Source organism: Haliotis cracherodii, unplaced genomic scaffold (assembly GCF_022045235.1).
Source record: "Haliotis cracherodii isolate W230 unplaced genomic scaffold, xgHalCrac1.p SCAF_10, whole genome shotgun sequence".
In the NCBI taxonomy this organism is placed as follows: Eukaryota; Metazoa; Mollusca; class Gastropoda; order Lepetellida; family Haliotidae; genus Haliotis; species Haliotis cracherodii.
In genome coordinates this window covers 42,087,078-42,102,941 of record NW_027266265.1, presented here as the reverse complement: position 1 = coordinate 42,102,941, position 15,864 = coordinate 42,087,078, and the positions used below count along the sequence as shown (strand labels likewise).

The following is a 15,864-nucleotide window of genomic DNA, read 5'->3' as shown; positions in this document are numbered from 1 at the left end:
GACTCGATTATTTACAGACCGCCGTCATATAGCTGGAATATTGCTGAGTGTGGTGTTAAAGATCATGACATGATAATATTTGATATTTGGACATGTCTTCAGTTAGAATGATATTCAGTTAATGTTGGATATCTTATTTAATACATTGTTGAATTTTGACAGAATAAAAATATGGAAAAATAATGCATATGACTGATTGTCTGGTTGTCTGGATGACTGATTATGTACAGAGCGCCGTCATACAGCTGGAATATTGTTGAGTGCGGCATTAAACAACAACCATAGATATATAGGTCTTTGTGCGACAGCAGCGATGGTTGGAAGCATTCATAAAATATCTACCTTGTAAGTCGCGATAAGGACTACACATTTACGCATAACATTAAACTGAAAATAATTAAATTTTCGTTGTGTTCATGGAAATTCCTGCATTCTGATTAGCTGAATTGGTCACGTGTTATTGCATTCATTTCCCAATGAATGTAAAAAATTAAGCCACGCCCAACGCGGCGCACTACTTTTATTACTGCGGAATGTCGGGGAATCCCAATATTACAGTCGAGGGAATTCCCTTTCTGCTCACGTGTATCGTCATGCACAGGACATTTAGCGACTTTCATGCATATTCATTGTCCAAACTACCCTTTGAAACCGAAGGCCGAGAATGAATGAAACAGCAAACGTGCAGGCTCGCTCGGCTGTTTTTTTCCCGCTCGCCCCGGTTCAACTTTCATGTCTTCGGGTTTCATTTATAACTAGCATTTCTGCATCTGTGTTTTACCGTAATCAGGGAAGTAATGTTTGAATCACGCAGTAAATGACCATGTGATTTGAAACAGCCGCCTTCTCTCGGACATATTAATTCCGGTTCGTTACAGTCTGACTGTTGCAGTTCTTTTCGCCTCTTGCCTTAATTGACAGGTCCAATGAACATTGTTTTAATCCCCCCCCCCCCCCCACACACACACACACAACGGTAAAGTAAATTATTTTATTATATTTCTAAGCGGAGAACGAGATTGATTCTAACTACTGACATGCTACTTGTAATCCATGTTCCCGTAGACCTATACTGAACATTGTAGTTCGAACAATAGTAACACCCCTATTACATAGGAGCGGTTCGGTAGCCTAGTGATTCAAGCGTTCGCTCGTCAGGCCGAAGGCCCGGTTCGATCCCCCTCATGGGTAAAGTGTGTGGGGCCCACTTAAGGACTCCCCCGATGGAGCCCCCCGCCGTGATAGTGCTGTAAAATTGTTAAAAGCGGCGTAAAATACCTACTCAACTAGGTTTCAAACTGCTCAAACTGCTCTGCAATTTAACAGTGTATTGTTCTGCATGGTGAGTGAGTGAGTTGGGTTTAACGCCGCATTTAACAGTATTCCAGTTATATCGCGGCGTGTCAGCTTAATGTGGGAGGAAAGCCCGAAGTGATGCAGGTCTCAGACGTTTACCACTTCGGTGAAACCCACGAGCACGGGTACGGTGCTGACAAACCTAGAAACATAATCAGGGCGAACCGGGATTCGAACCCACGATCATATATTTCTGGCGTGTCCAAGGGACGCAACTCTGTACAGCGAATCGCGGTGCCTAAGACGACTGGGCCACCTGTGCCCCCTGTTCTGCATGGAGTTTTGTGGATCAGTGGGTGTAACGCCGTTTTGGGCAGTGATTCAGTTATAACCCGACCTTACTGCGTAACACTGGAGGCAAGCCAATACAGACGAAGGCCACAGACATTTCATACATAGAAAGTGATTTCAAGTCATTTGATTGGTTTACCAAGCACTTCCTTGGCCAAAAATATAAATATTGCCACGCCCTCTAAGTACTGGATAACTATTGCCTGATTGGCTTATAATAAAATAGGCAGGTCTTTTTATTGCGCTGAATAATGTCACTGATTATTGTTATCTGCAGTTTTTGTGCGTTCATTTGCAGATAAACAAACTGTGTTTTAAATGTAGAGCTAGACTATACATGAAGATTTAACCGCGCTAAATTGAATTTTGAACCGAACGCGCAGCATATAATTGTAATATAATTATTTATATATGCCTACCGATAGTGACTGTAAAAGAAGTACTATTCTGAAAATATTAGCTTCTGCGGTGATGCGCCCTCAAATCGGCTGTTTCAATCAGAAGGGGTTTAGTGTGATTTGATACCTCTGAGTGACCAATCAAAATCGAGTATTTACCAAAATCATGGTAGAATGACTGAATAAGCAGCTGTGAAGCTGCTAATTAATTATGTATTTATAAGAAATGACCTCACTGTGTTTTAGTTACGTGGATTTACTTACTTTGCACACTGAGTTTTACATTTACACCTCCATAATCGAAAAAAAACAAAAACAAAACAAACTATTGAGGATCATTGAAGTCAATTCTTAAATAAATAAATTGCATGTGATTGGCTAATCGATTTATTCTTTTTGCGTTTACGTTTCCATAAACAATTTGGCCACGTCCACTACCGAGCAACTTTTTTTTATTAGCTGATAACAGAGTGGGCGGGGCTTATATTGTATTATTGCACTGTACTTCATTGTGAGTGTTGATGCCAAGTCAACAGCCTGTCAAGTTATTATTGTTGACTTATTTATTTATAAGAAGAGACTTCACTATATATATTATTAACGTAAAACCTTGTGTGCACTCTTTGCGCAAATAAGCCACGGGGATTTCTACAGTATGCATAATGGTTTTTAAGTTTATACCTCCATAATCGACCAAAATATTGACGTCAGTTGTTAAATTTCCACGGGTACTGTCGTAATAAGAATCAAACATAATCCATCTTCCCGTGGCAAGAGAGTTAACTGACTTTAACCCCTTGCCGAACTAGGCTGGAATTCATGGGCTCGATCGTAGCGCCACCAGTGGCTATTAAGAGTTATGTCCCTTCTATGCCTATCCTATGGACCAATCAGATTCCACCTCTCGTATCACATGCATTTGCTTCAAACAAAATTGCGGCGCCCAGACAAGAAAATCTGGTCGATAATCAAGATCTATATTGTGATAAAACGGGTCTTACATCGCAAAGTCCATCAAATTACGTGAGCACCTTGATTAAAGACATGAAAAGATATGGAAAATATCTATTGACAACAGGTTGGCGGTGCACATGCTTTGCAAATCCGGCAATCGACAGAAATCTGCATGACAGTACACGAACCGGATTTTGATTGGACTTTGCATAGACTCGTTAGTCCAGCCAAAATCTAACTCCATAATACCAGCCTAGTTCGGCAAGGGTGGAAACTGGACTTTTATAGTCAGTTAACTCTTTTGCCTCGGGAAGATGAACATAATCAGGCAGGGAGAATCTGGGAATCCCGGCAGTGCTAAGCAACGAAATCTGTCACAGTGAATTTGGCGTCTTCCACCACTTGCCCATCCCAGCCATGGGCATCGTGTATCGCCCCATTCATTAAAATAAGTCCGTCGCCCAGGTTCACTCTCATTCTGCCTACAGGTAAACCTGACTACAGTCTATAACAAACACAATGCGTATCATTAGGGGATCAGTTCCAGGCTGCATACTGAATACCCGTCTTCCCCTTCTAACACAAATTGTAAATACCAGTATATTAAGAAATGTGAAGCCGAAGATCCGACTAGATAATAGGTCTTCAGCAACCCATGCTTGCCGTAACAGGCGACTGCTTGTCGAAAGAGGCGACTAACGGGATCGGGTGGTCAGGCTCGCTGACGTGGTTGATGCATGTCATCGATCAAAATTGCGCGGATCGATGATCATGATGTCAATCAAAGGATTGTCTGGTCCAAACTTGATTGTTCAAATTCAATTATTAGATTCTATTCATATTAAAAACTGTCTGGTTTCAATTATGTAAATGCATTGATTAATTTTAACTGCAAGTGTACACATCTAGTTTGGCATGTACATTGGTTGTTTACAGTCAACCTTCACTGATGTATTGATTGTATCCTACCCTTGAAGATCCGGGGTAGAATAGATCGTCAGCAAACCATGCTTGCTGTAAAAGGCGACTATGATTGTCGTAAGAGGCGACTAACGACTTGGTTGATGCACGTCATCGTATCCCAATTGTGTGGATCTATGCTCATGATGTCAATCACAGCATTGTCTGGTCCAGACGGGATTATTTTCAGACCGCCGTCATATAGTTGGAATATTGCTGAGTGCGGCGTTAAACAACAAACAAACAAACTTATCATCTATACACATCTAGCTTGGTATGTACATTGCTTGCTTCACCAACCACATCGCAACACCAAAGATCTAATGTTAACGAGATTGTTTATGATAGTGATGTTTTAAATCAACAGTTTTCTAAATGTAATAGTGATTCAATTAAGCGGCTGGAGCTTCGTGATTTATGAAAAAACCGTGATACTGCTGCAACGAATTTATCTTATCGACATGTTTGAAACAATTAAAACAAATTAAAAATTGATTCCTGTTCGATTGAGCTGAGGTTAACTTGTGCTGGGTCACGTGACTTTCGTTGACTCGTAAACAACGTGCGGCTTCTTGCTTCCTAATGGGTGCACAGATTAATAATCCACGATCAAAAATCCACGTGCACGTGTTTTCTTCGTGACGGGGTATAAGGGATTTAATCTCCGCTCAGAAATGTATTTCCCTTCCAAGCGGGAGACCAGTATTTTATCAAGATCACGTGAACCAATCAGATCACAATATTCTGACATGGAAGTAAGATCAAGTATACACTATATTCTTCTAATACACTACATGAATAAACTTAGTAACGGTTAAGCTCTGGAACATCAGGATCAGCTTCACATACATTGCCGGCCAAAGAAAGTATACACTTAATTTTTGTTTGTTTGTAGTTCAACGCGCACTCAGCAATATTCCAGCAATATGACGGCGGTCTGTAAATAATCGAGCCTGGACCAGACAGTCGAGTGATTGATATCACGAGCATCGATCCACACAATTAGGATACGATGACATGTATCAACCAAGTTAGCGAGCCTGACCACCCGATCTCGTTATAGTCGCCTCTTACGACAAGCATAGTCGCTTGTTACGGCAAGCATGGGTTGCTGGAGACCTATTCTATCCCGGATCTCCACAGGGTAGACACTTAATTGCAATGTGGTGATGACCAAAACAGTAAACAAACGTTGTAAAAACGCTACTAGGCTGGCCTGTTGCGAGATGCTCATTGATATGATGCATGTGATATTGCCTATAATACCCGTATCAACGACATCATCAACGAATAACCATTTCTTGTTTATTTCACTTTTAGCCACCATCAACCGTTGGTGTATAGTTTCTTTTCCCCGGCATATATGGACCACGCCCATGCCCCCCTCGTCTTAACAATCTGTGAAGGTATAGCTCAGTCACATGACATTATCGATCCGGATATTCCAGGGGGCATTCCGATGTGTTCGTTGTGGCTGTTCACGGGAATTCATTCAGCCTTGGCATGTTGGGGTATTCGTATTACCCATTTTGTACAGAGTAAACTGTTAATCATTTATAGTACACCTGTATTTCAATCTGTTGTAGTATTATGCTGACGTATGTTATCCCGGACGAGTGGGACCACGTACTTAATGTAGGTCTTCACGAGAAATGTAACCATACTCCCGAACATTGCACTCGGCTCGACTCAGTCCAGCAGGTGATCTCGGAGGGCATTGGGAGGAATCCATATTGAAACTGGACTCAAGTGACTATCGCATTACACGATACAATCTGGCCGAATGTCAGCCATACGTCTCGTACAGTGTTGTTGGGTATTATAGTGTATATCTTATTTCTATTAACCATAAAAATGTGAATCAGTCGCACCAGGCGCTACAATAACCGTTCTCGTCGGTTTTCATCTGACCGGTACTGACACATGCGCAGTTGGTTGGTTGGTTTGTTGTTTAACGCCGCACTCAGCAATATTCCAGCTATATGACGGCGGTCCGTAAATAATCGAGTCTGGAACAGACAATTCAGTGTTTAATATCATGAGCATCGATCCATGCATCAACCAAGTCAGCGAGCCTGACCACCTGATCCCGTTAGTCGCCTTAAACGACAAGCATAGTAACCTTTTACGGCAAGCATAGGTTGCTGAAGACCTATTCTACCCCGGAATCATCACGGGTCGACACATGCGCAGAGCTCCAGATAACTTTTAGAGCAATTGAGCTTTCACTCTAGTGTTTCTATTTTAATTGGGTTATTACATTTTTCATTGGGTAACTAATATTTTTTCACCATTCTATTCATCACTCTATTGGATTTTCCCCAAAATTAGTGAACATTTTAAGATTTATATAAAAAAAATGAAATAATGTTTAAGATGTACATAACCATGATAACTGTTCTAAATATATAGGCTTGACTCGGAAATTAAATTAGTTCGTATTTGTGTTTCGGAAATTAGATCCTTTGTACGCATGCTGAAAAAGCTTCATTTTAGCGTGCTGTTTTTATACATTTGCGTTTTTCATTTAATGCATGCGTTTCTGTGCGCAAGTTAATTGATAGTAATTCGGGTTTGAATATTTGTGGGGAATAGTTTACGCAAATACGCTGATTATTTGTAACCCTACTACGCCATATGTCCCTTTTGGCTTTCCTCGCGTCGCAATATGGAGCCATCTCCAGAAAACTCTGTGATATCGTGGAGTTGCATGATAATAAAATAAAAATGAAATAGCGCACAAAATGTCTTTAAACCATCTCCCTTACTCCTTATAATATTTGAACGCAAATGCAAATGTTATCCACGTAAACGCGGTCTCATCAATATAACAAGTGACAGTGATAGATAGTATTGCGAGGCAACAGAACAGAACAGCGCGAATTGTGAAAATTAAAGACAACAAGAGTTACCCCCCTTAATTACCCAAGCTCCCCCCCTGGTATAGAGAGCTCCGCGAGCGGGGAATCGCTGTGAGGAGCGCGAAGGGGACCATGGCGTCATGCGTTGTCACGACGACGCTACACAATTGTCTTTGGAATGGATGGGTTTCTGCGACTCATGACTCGTCGTTTGTGTGTCAGATTCCACACTGAGGAGCATAGGTATCTCTTGGAACGGATCAGGTATGTGGAGAGTTGACGAGTTGCTTTACAACAGCCTATTAGGAATAGATTTAGAAATGTCCTTGCCAAGAACGAAAAAAATCACTAATTTTCAGTGATCCATTAATATAACTTTCATCACTCTTTTTCCTTTTACGCTCAGTCTTCTATAATCGAGACTGGTTATTCTCTGGCGTTGATGTTTCCTTTACAGGAACTAAGGAAACATCCGTATCTTCATAATAAAGCCAATTCTACTATTTATTACACGCTTAACTAATGCCTGTATCATAAACAAATAGGTAGGCCATTTCTTTAAAGTGTAGTGAGTGAGTTTGATTTTACGCCGCTTCTAGCAATATTCCAGCAATTTCACGGCGGGGTACACCAGAAATGGGCTTCACACATTGTCGGGAATCGAACCCGGGTCTTCGACGTGAAGAGCGAACGCTTTAACCACGTGGCTACCCGACCGCCCCCTTTTAAAGTGTAACGATTCATATATCCTCCTATCTTTACCACGACCATCTTGCAGTAGGTGAGTGATTTTGGTTAATCCCGTTTTCAACAGCATGTTAGTTATATCAAGGAGTATCAGCTAGGAGGAAAGCCGGAAGTGACGCAGGTCTTAGTTTATCACCTTGGTGAAACCAATGAGCAAGTGTATGGTGCTGACAAACCTAGACACATAACCGGGGAGATTCTGAGATTCAAACCCACGATCACGACACGTCTAAGGGGCGAACTAAGACGACTGAGCCACCCGTACCCTTATCATCAAGAGTATAAGTAACTTATTTCAGGTAAAAGAGTGAGAAGATTAACAAGATGACCTGGGTTCCCAGAGACTTTACGGAAAGGGATAATCAGCCATTACCTGCTCTTCAGGGAACAGACTTTAAGCTGCAGGAATCATTAATGAGCCTCCGGTTTTCTCAAGGCGCCAGCTCCGACTCTGCGGCAGCGTGCAGTGAGTTAACCAGATGGAGAATCGAGTCGTCAAGGTGGGCCATAGAGTCGTCAAGGAGTGGAATTGAGTCGTCAAGGTGGGGCATTGATCATCACCAAACAACACCTTGTTCTACAGTTGATGCATCACCACCTCCATGTACACCCCCCTCTACACAGAGCAGCCAGCAGCATCTCCTGTCATCCTCCCGCCCTTCGTCATCAGCCCGCGGGGTGGCCAGGCAGGTAACGGAATTCATCAACAAAACTTGTGTATTACATGGGACAATGAGATCTTTTATTTATCGCGGTAGGACCTTTGTCAGCTGTAATCCTGTGAGGGGAAACCGAGTATTCCGCGATGCATTGTCAGAGTGAGTGAGTGAATGTTTCATGCAACAGTCAGCAAAAATCTATCTATGTCCGCGGCCTGTACATAATGAAGTTTGGACCAGACAAACCAGTGATTGAAACATAAGCAAAGTAGGCTGACCACCCGATACAAGCAAAACGGCATTAAGCTACTACTCACTGACTCAGCTTTAAGTTGGTTGGTTGGTTGGTTGGTTTGTTGTTTAACGCCGCACTCAGCAATATTACAGCTATATGACGGCGGTCTGTAAATAATCGAGTCTGGACCAGACAATCCAGTGATTAATATCACGAGCATCGATCCACGCAATTGGGATCGATGACATGCATCAACCAAGTCAGCGAGCCTGACCACCCGATCCCGTTAGTCGCCTTTTACGACAAGCATAGTCACCTTTTTACGGCAAGCATGAAGACCTATTCTGAAGACCTATTCTGAAGACCTATTCTACCCCGGAATCTTCACGGGCCCTCAGCTTTAAGCAGCTTTCAGTTAGGTGAATATGGCGTTTATATGACAACGACATGCAATATTGTATTCCATTGTTGTATTCAAGAAATGCATGTTCGTGATCAGGTGAGGTGAAATGGGGTTTAACGTCGCGTCCGAGATTATTGCACTTACATAGCGACGTGCATGCACGCGCGTGCGTGTGTGCGTGTGTGTGCTTGTGCTAGTCCGGACTGATGCCGATTAATAGATATACTCAAGCAATGTATATTCGTGATAACGTTATACATGAACTTGTATTCCGGAGAAGTATTCAAGCAATGCATGTTCATGATGAAGTTTTACATGTGTTCCAGAGAATATTCAAGTAATGCTCGTTCCGTAAAATTGTTTGCTTTAATTCCATAGTGTACCCTAGCAATGCTCGTTCGTGATAAAGGTTTACTATTATTCCACAGATGTACTCAAGCGACGCATATTCGTGATGACGTTATATTTGTATTCCATACAACTTGTACTCCTTGTTTACAGGCTCCATCATGTGGTGTGTCTGTGAAGACGTGTCAAACTTCAGATTTTTCAAATGACGACGAGCGTCATCGAAAACAGATTAAAGCTGTGAGTGAAAATATAAAAGAGTGCAAATTTTCGGACTTCGGTCGTCCAGGAATGAATTGGAACATGGATTTGAAACTCTCCACGAAGGAAGGGATAACGCCTTACCTCACAACAGGGCGAATGTTATTGGAATCTCCAACAGACAATCAAGACAAAATACGTTGTGCTGCTGCCAGAGAGGAACTGGAATTAGGCTCACCTGTTGGACTTGAGCACGATGAATCCTGTGAAACCGACCTAGATCTGTTCTCCATTGATCCTGAAATATGTACAGATACTCGTACAGCCAGATCTACCATTGACCTAACATCAGACACATGTGGATCTGCCATTGACCTTACGTCAGACACAACTGGATCTGCCATTGACCTTACGTCAGACACAACTGGATCTGCCATTGACCTTACGTCAGACACAACTGGATCTGCCCTTGACCTAAAATCAGACACATCTGCATCTATCATTGACCTAAAATCAGACACATCTGGATCTGCCATTAACCTAAAATCAGACACATCTGGATCTGCCATTGACCTAAAATCAGACACATCTGGATCTGCCATTGACCTAAAATCAGACACATCTGCATTTGCCATTGACCTAAAATCAGACACATCTGGATCTGCCATTGATCTAAAATCAGACACATCTGGATCTGCCATTGGCCTTACGTCAGACACAACTGGATCTGCCCTTGACCCAAAATCAGACACATATGGATCTTTCATTGACCTAAAATCAGACACATCTAGATCTGCCATTGACCTAAAATCAGACACACCTCGATCTGCCATTGACCTAAAATCAGACACATCTGCATCTGCCATTGACCTAAAATCAGACACATCTGGATCTGCCATTGACCTAAAATCAGACACATCTGGATCTGCCATTGACCTAAAATCAGACACAACTGGATCTGCCATTGATCTAAAATCAGACACACCTGGATCTATCATTGACCTTACGTCAGACACATCTGGATCTGCCATTGACCTAAAATCAGACACATCTGGATCAAGGTGTGGCACATTTAGATCTGCCATTGACCTTACGTCGGACACATCTGCATCTGCCATTGACCTAAAATCAGACACATCTGAATCTGCCATTGACCTTACGTCAGACACAACTGGATCTGCCATTGTTCTAAAATCAGACACACCTGCATCTATCATTGACCTTACGTCAGACACAACTGGATCTGCCCTTGACCTAAAATCAGACACATATAGATCTGCCATTGACCTCACGTCAGACACAACTGGATCTGCCATTGACCTAAAATCCGACACAACTGAATCATCTATTAACCTAACACTAAGCACATCTGGACGTCATATATCAGTTTTATCGTCCCGGGGCCGGAAGGATGTAACGCTATCAAACACCAAGGAAGCGTCCAATGATAGGCCGCCATGTCGAAGAAACCCAGCAACAATTTTAACAATTTTGCCCCGTTATCAAGATTCTCGAGAAATGACCAAACCATATATAGAAGCAAGAGCAAGGAACTCGAACTCACCGCCTGCTGTGGATCTATCGAAAGCCAAACACCCCAAGCTCAAAATGGAAGGTGTTTGTCAACATAAGAGAAAAACTGCGGAATCGGAAAATCCACATGGCAATACCCCGGCCAAGAAAAGGCCATGCAAATGCCACAGTGTAAACCCTTTGACCAGGAAGTACATACGTGAGGACATAGAACGTTGTCTCACATCAGGGGATCTGTGCTGTGAACAGTCTCTGGAACCACCCCCTGCTCCCCGGAAAGATCCCTCACGTGCAGCCATTGCCAGGAGGGCTATTGGTCAAAGCGGGGGTGGGGCTAGTCCACCAGTGTCCAGTGGGGGGAAGTCCGACGGTGCTGCTGTTGCTGTCGCATGTCGGGTTAGCAGGAGTCTTTTTGTGTAGTTCCCCTTCTCCTGGACACGAGGACCACCATCTGGTTACATCAGGATCTCTTAAGACGCCTTTCCTTAACTTGTATTCCACCTTCTATATGATAAATACAGAACAATGGATAATCCAACAAACAGGTTAGTTTGTGTTTTTTTATTGGAAAATGAAGGCATTGCGAATACTGATTTCATAATAGCAATCAGCTAGTATAATGTGCAAAACATTAAATTCGACTCGTACATATATTCGAATATATTTATTCTTTGAAGTTAAAATATGTTGACACATCGGCTGTACATGTGTATATAACCCACAGAGCGCCCTCGTCTAGAGTGCATCTTTCTACTTTATCTACCTTGGGCGGCGAGGACAAGAACTGAAACTTCTCTGGCTGCTTGAATAGAAACGTAATGGGAATATACTGCACAGGGCAATCGAGGATGTCATGAACGCAACACCAAGAAATAGAGCCACAAAGTAATGGGAATATACAGCACAAAGTAATGGGAATATACAGCACAAAGTAATGGGAATATACAGCACAAAGTAATGGGAATATACAGCACAAAGTAATGGGAATATGCAGCACAAAGTAATGGGAATATACAGCACAAAGTAAAGGGAATATACAGCACAAAGTAATGGGAATATACAGCACAAAGTAAAGGGAATATACAGCACAAAGTAATGGGAATATACAGCACAAAGTAATGGGAATATACAGCACAAAGTAATGGGAATATACAGCACAAAGTAAAGGGAATATACAGCACAAAGTAAAGGGAATATACAGCACAAAGTAAAGGGAATATACAGCACAAAGTAATGGGAATATACAGCACAAAGTAATGGGAATATACAGCACAAAGTAATGGGAATATACAGCACAAAGTAAAGGGAATATACAGCACAAAGTAAAGGGAATATACAGCACAAAGTAATGGGAATATACAGCACAAAGTAATGGGAATATACAGCACAAAGTAATGGGAATATACAGCACAAAGTAATGGGAATATACAGCACAAAGTAAAGGGAATATACAGCACAGTGCAATACGGGATGTCATGAACAAAACACCATAGCTGGGGTCATTCATTCAAAGTTTCAGCTCCACGCGCCTTGTAGTTTAAAGAGATGTTGAAATGCAGTCACCTTAGAACAACGGGGCTACCTGAAGGTCAAAGGTCGTAGCTTAATCCAAAATCAATACGAACCCCGAAGAGCAAGAAACGTATTATTTTTTCTTGTATTGTTTATAAAAGGAAGCACCTGTTACATAAAATGGTCTTCCACCCAGGGTAGCGGAAAGCACATGACATATTACACAACTTTTTTACAGATATCTAACATTAATGTCTTAAGTAAAAACTAAAATTAAACTAAAAGCTAATCTTCATTTTCAAAAAGTTAATGATACAGCATCCAAGCTTCAAAGAATTTCTGCTGATTACCTGTCACGAAAACAATATCTTTTTCAATCTTGTATCGTGAAAAAGCTTCCCTTTTATGAACATTAAAATAAGATTTTGAAATTTGCATCTAAAAATATTGAATTTTGCAACAAGTAAAAGTAAATCGAACTTTATATGTTTTTATGTTCTTTTTAACTCCAAAAAGTATCAATTCTGCATAAAATGTCATATTATAAACATGAACACACTGGTCTATCCAACCTGACAGTTCATCCCAAAATTGTTTATTATAGCACAGTCCCAAAACAAGTGAGTAATTGTTTTCTTTTCATTGTGACAGAAGGAGCACAGATCTTTTTGAACATAATTAAGTATAAAAACAAACGTATTATTGTCCCGCATATCACACTTCCTAATGCTACATGCACAAGGGTCTGAGTAATGGACAAAATGACATTTCAACATGGCCACCGTCGGAATTATGTGTGCACGATGTAGACACCATAGCTGGTATCATTCATGCAACATAAGCTAACTCGATTTTTAGTCAGGTGAGCTACACATATTTCCAGCGTTTTGAGATATGGTTGTCAAGTGATATAAGGAATGGCGATATCTATGAAGTATCTTGACACGTCTCAGTTGTCTCACGTCTTCACATGTCTTCCAAGTTGTCTGTCACTTCACCGTAGGTACCTGGAGGAAAGAGAAAACGACTTCGATGACAACATGACTTAAGGACGCCTGGTATGGCAATATGGCGTCCGCGGGGACACATTTTAGTGTGCGCATTTAGTTGAACAACGATGCAAGACAAAAAAAACAACAACGTTCACTAGTATTCGAAACACATAGTTCCTTCCCACCAATCGAAACACATTGTTCCTTCCCACCAAGCGAAACACATTGTTCCTTCCCACCAATCGAAACACATTGTTCCTTCCCACCAATCGAAACACATTGTTCCTTCCCAACAATCGAAACACATTGTTCCTTCCCACCAATCGAAACACATTGTTCCTTCCCACCAATCGAAACACATTGTTCCTTCCCACCAATCGAAACATTGTTCCTTCCCAACAATCGACACACATTGTTCCTTCCCAACAATCGAAACACATTGTTCCTTCCCACCAATTGACACACATTGTTCCTTCCCACCAATCGAAACTCATTGTTCCTTACCACCAATCGAAACACATTATTCCTTCCCACCAATCGAAACACATTGTTCCTTCCCACCAATCGAAACACATTGTTCCTTACCACCAATCGAAACACATTGTTCCTTCCCACCAATCGAAACACATTGTTCCTTCCCACCAATCGAAACACATAGTTCCTTCCCACCAATCGAAACACATTGTTCCTTCCCACCAATCGAAACATTGTTCCTTCCCAACAATCGACACACATTGTTCCTTCCCAACAATCGAAACACATTGTTCCTTCCCACCAATTGACACACATTGTTCCTTCCCACCAATCGAAACTCATTGTTCCTTACCACCAATCGAAACACATTATTCCTTCCCACCAATCGAAACACATTGTTCCTTCCCACCAATATTACCTGGAAACACCTTGTACGTGTCCCACGAGACGTGACATGAGGTGGGGGAGGAGGGATAATAATACTGACAGGATCAACTACTTTGTCAAGCGTGAAACAATAACATACCTTCCAGGTAAAACAATCGGTTTCTCAGTATTTCCCATCTTGTTGTTGGGTCGAGCTGCTGGAAGGCCGGAGTGCATCGTGTTGGTGTGCCACCATCCCCCTCATGTTTCTTTGTGCTATAATAGCATTTTACTAACTTATTCATACACCTTTTCCTCAATTCGAATAATTCATTCTTCTGCGCCAACACGAAGTATCGCATGAGACGATCCTTATTCTCCTTTTGGTAACTTTCAGAAGTTATTTGCTTCCTTCTGTATGAGGTTAATTCCATATTCATATTCATGTCAGGTAACTCTTTTTCTATGAATGTTTCACACGTTTCCAGCAGAAACAGCAGTTTGTACTTCGCAGCCAGTGGAAGTAGATTCTCGACGTTGTCTTTATCAACAACGCTCCTAAAGTTGGGGTAGATAGCGGTCAGCATGTCCACAATGTGGTCAACACATCCGTCCAGCTTGGCCACGGCCTTGTTGGTTTCGCTAGGGGGAGACTGGGGGTCCGGGCGTGACTGGAACTCATTCGCCAGTGTCGGGGACATCAGGGAGATTACAATCAGGTCCACGTGAAGCTCGTGGTCTTCCACCTGTATGACGGCGTCTGATTTCTTATTCCCCTCTGTAAAGAAGGTTTTCACCTCTTTTAAAAGATCCTCGGACCTTTCGTTCCCAGACGTCGTAAACAAGGACATGTTCCAATGGATAACTGTAGCAGATGACTTTAATTTGCTGCTGGTCTTGCTGTCCGTGTTCTAGAAATAAGAATAATCCAGAGGACAAATCACCGTACACTAAACATGTTCCGAGAAACACGCATATAATAGGAAATGTGCAACACAAGGTCGTCCTACTCGACTACAGCGCACTGTTGATCAGCGAACCCTTTGAGTTTGTGCAGGGAACCCTCGACCAGAACATTGCTTAGAGAAGTGGGTTGCGCATGTCATGACGTGCATTCAGGAGGGTATCGCTTAAGAAATACTTAAATGACGTTTCGATAAACTTCATCTACGCCTAGAGTCGTTTACAATAGGAAAATACCCGTGAAGATCCGGGTTAGGTCTTGAGAAACCCATGCTTGCCGTAAAAGGCGACTATGCTTGTCGTAAGAGGCGACTAACGGGATTGGGTGGTCAGGCTCGCTGACTTGGTTGATGCATATCATCGTATCCCAATTGCGCGGATCGATGCTCGTGACATCGATCAGTTGGTTGTCTGGTCCAGACTCAATTATTTACAGACCGTAATAAATATTAACGTTGACTTTATATAAGTGTTGTCTTGAGCTCACCTGGCAATATGGCCACAAACAATGTCAATACTCTGTGTGGCCGTGTACCAGAGCCGACAGGCTTAGTAGAAAGGATCATGTATGAATGAAAACTAGCTCATGCAAGATGCTGTGTCCTTGCAGT

At 42.0% G+C, this 15,864-nt stretch overlaps 2 protein-coding genes across 3 annotated transcripts; one reads left to right on the top strand and one right to left on the bottom strand.

The window, feature by feature from the left end:
* Positions 1–7,891: 7,891 nt before the first annotated feature.
* Positions 7,892–11,366, top strand: LOC139450874 (serine-rich adhesin for platelets-like). The gene is made up of 3 exons (XM_071232713.1): positions 7,892–8,257; positions 9,366–10,000; positions 10,232–11,366. Exons 1-3 carry the CDS (start codon positions 7,892–7,894, stop codon positions 11,364–11,366), a joined length of 2,136 nt encoding a protein of 711 aa, XP_071088814.1.
* Positions 11,367–12,767: 1,401 nt separating this feature from the next.
* On the bottom strand, positions 12,768–15,796 carry LOC139450857 (uncharacterized). 2 transcript variants are annotated; one of them, XM_071232703.1, is made up of 3 exons: positions 15,741–15,796; positions 14,451–15,201; positions 12,768–13,465 (listed from the first exon to the last, which is right to left on the bottom strand). In XM_071232703.1, exons 2-3 carry the CDS (start codon positions 15,139–15,141, stop codon positions 13,425–13,427), a joined length of 732 nt encoding a protein of 243 aa, XP_071088804.1. In that variant the 5' UTR covers positions 15,142–15,201; positions 15,741–15,796; the 3' UTR covers positions 12,768–13,424. The 2 variants fall into 2 exon arrangements, with proteins under 2 accessions (XP_071088804.1, XP_071088797.1); XM_071232696.1 differs by lacking the exon at positions 15,741–15,796 and having other exon boundaries at positions 14,451–15,285.
* Positions 15,797–15,864: the final 68 nt, after the last annotated feature.

Excerpts from the sequence above, each read along its gene's own strand:
- LOC139450874 (XM_071232713.1), top strand. The coding sequence starts at position 7,892 with ATGACCTGGGTTCCCAGAGACTTTACGGAAAGGGATAATCAGCCATTA. Across the intron at positions 8,258-9,365 it reads CCCGCGGGGTGGCCAGGCAG|GCTCCATCATGTGGTGTGTC; the intron begins GTAACGGAATTC and ends CCTTGTTTACAG. Across the intron at positions 10,001-10,231 it reads ATTGACCTAAAATCAGACAC|ACCTCGATCTGCCATTGACC; the intron begins ATCTGGATCTGC and ends AAAATCAGACAC.
- LOC139450857 (XM_071232703.1), bottom strand. The coding sequence starts at position 15,141 with ATGTCCTTGTTTACGACGTCTGGGAACGAAAGGTCCGAGGATCTTTTA. Across the intron at positions 13,466-14,450 it reads CCGATTGTTTTACCTGGAAG|GTACCTACGGTGAAGTGACA; the intron begins GTATGTTATTGT and ends TCTTTCCTCCAG.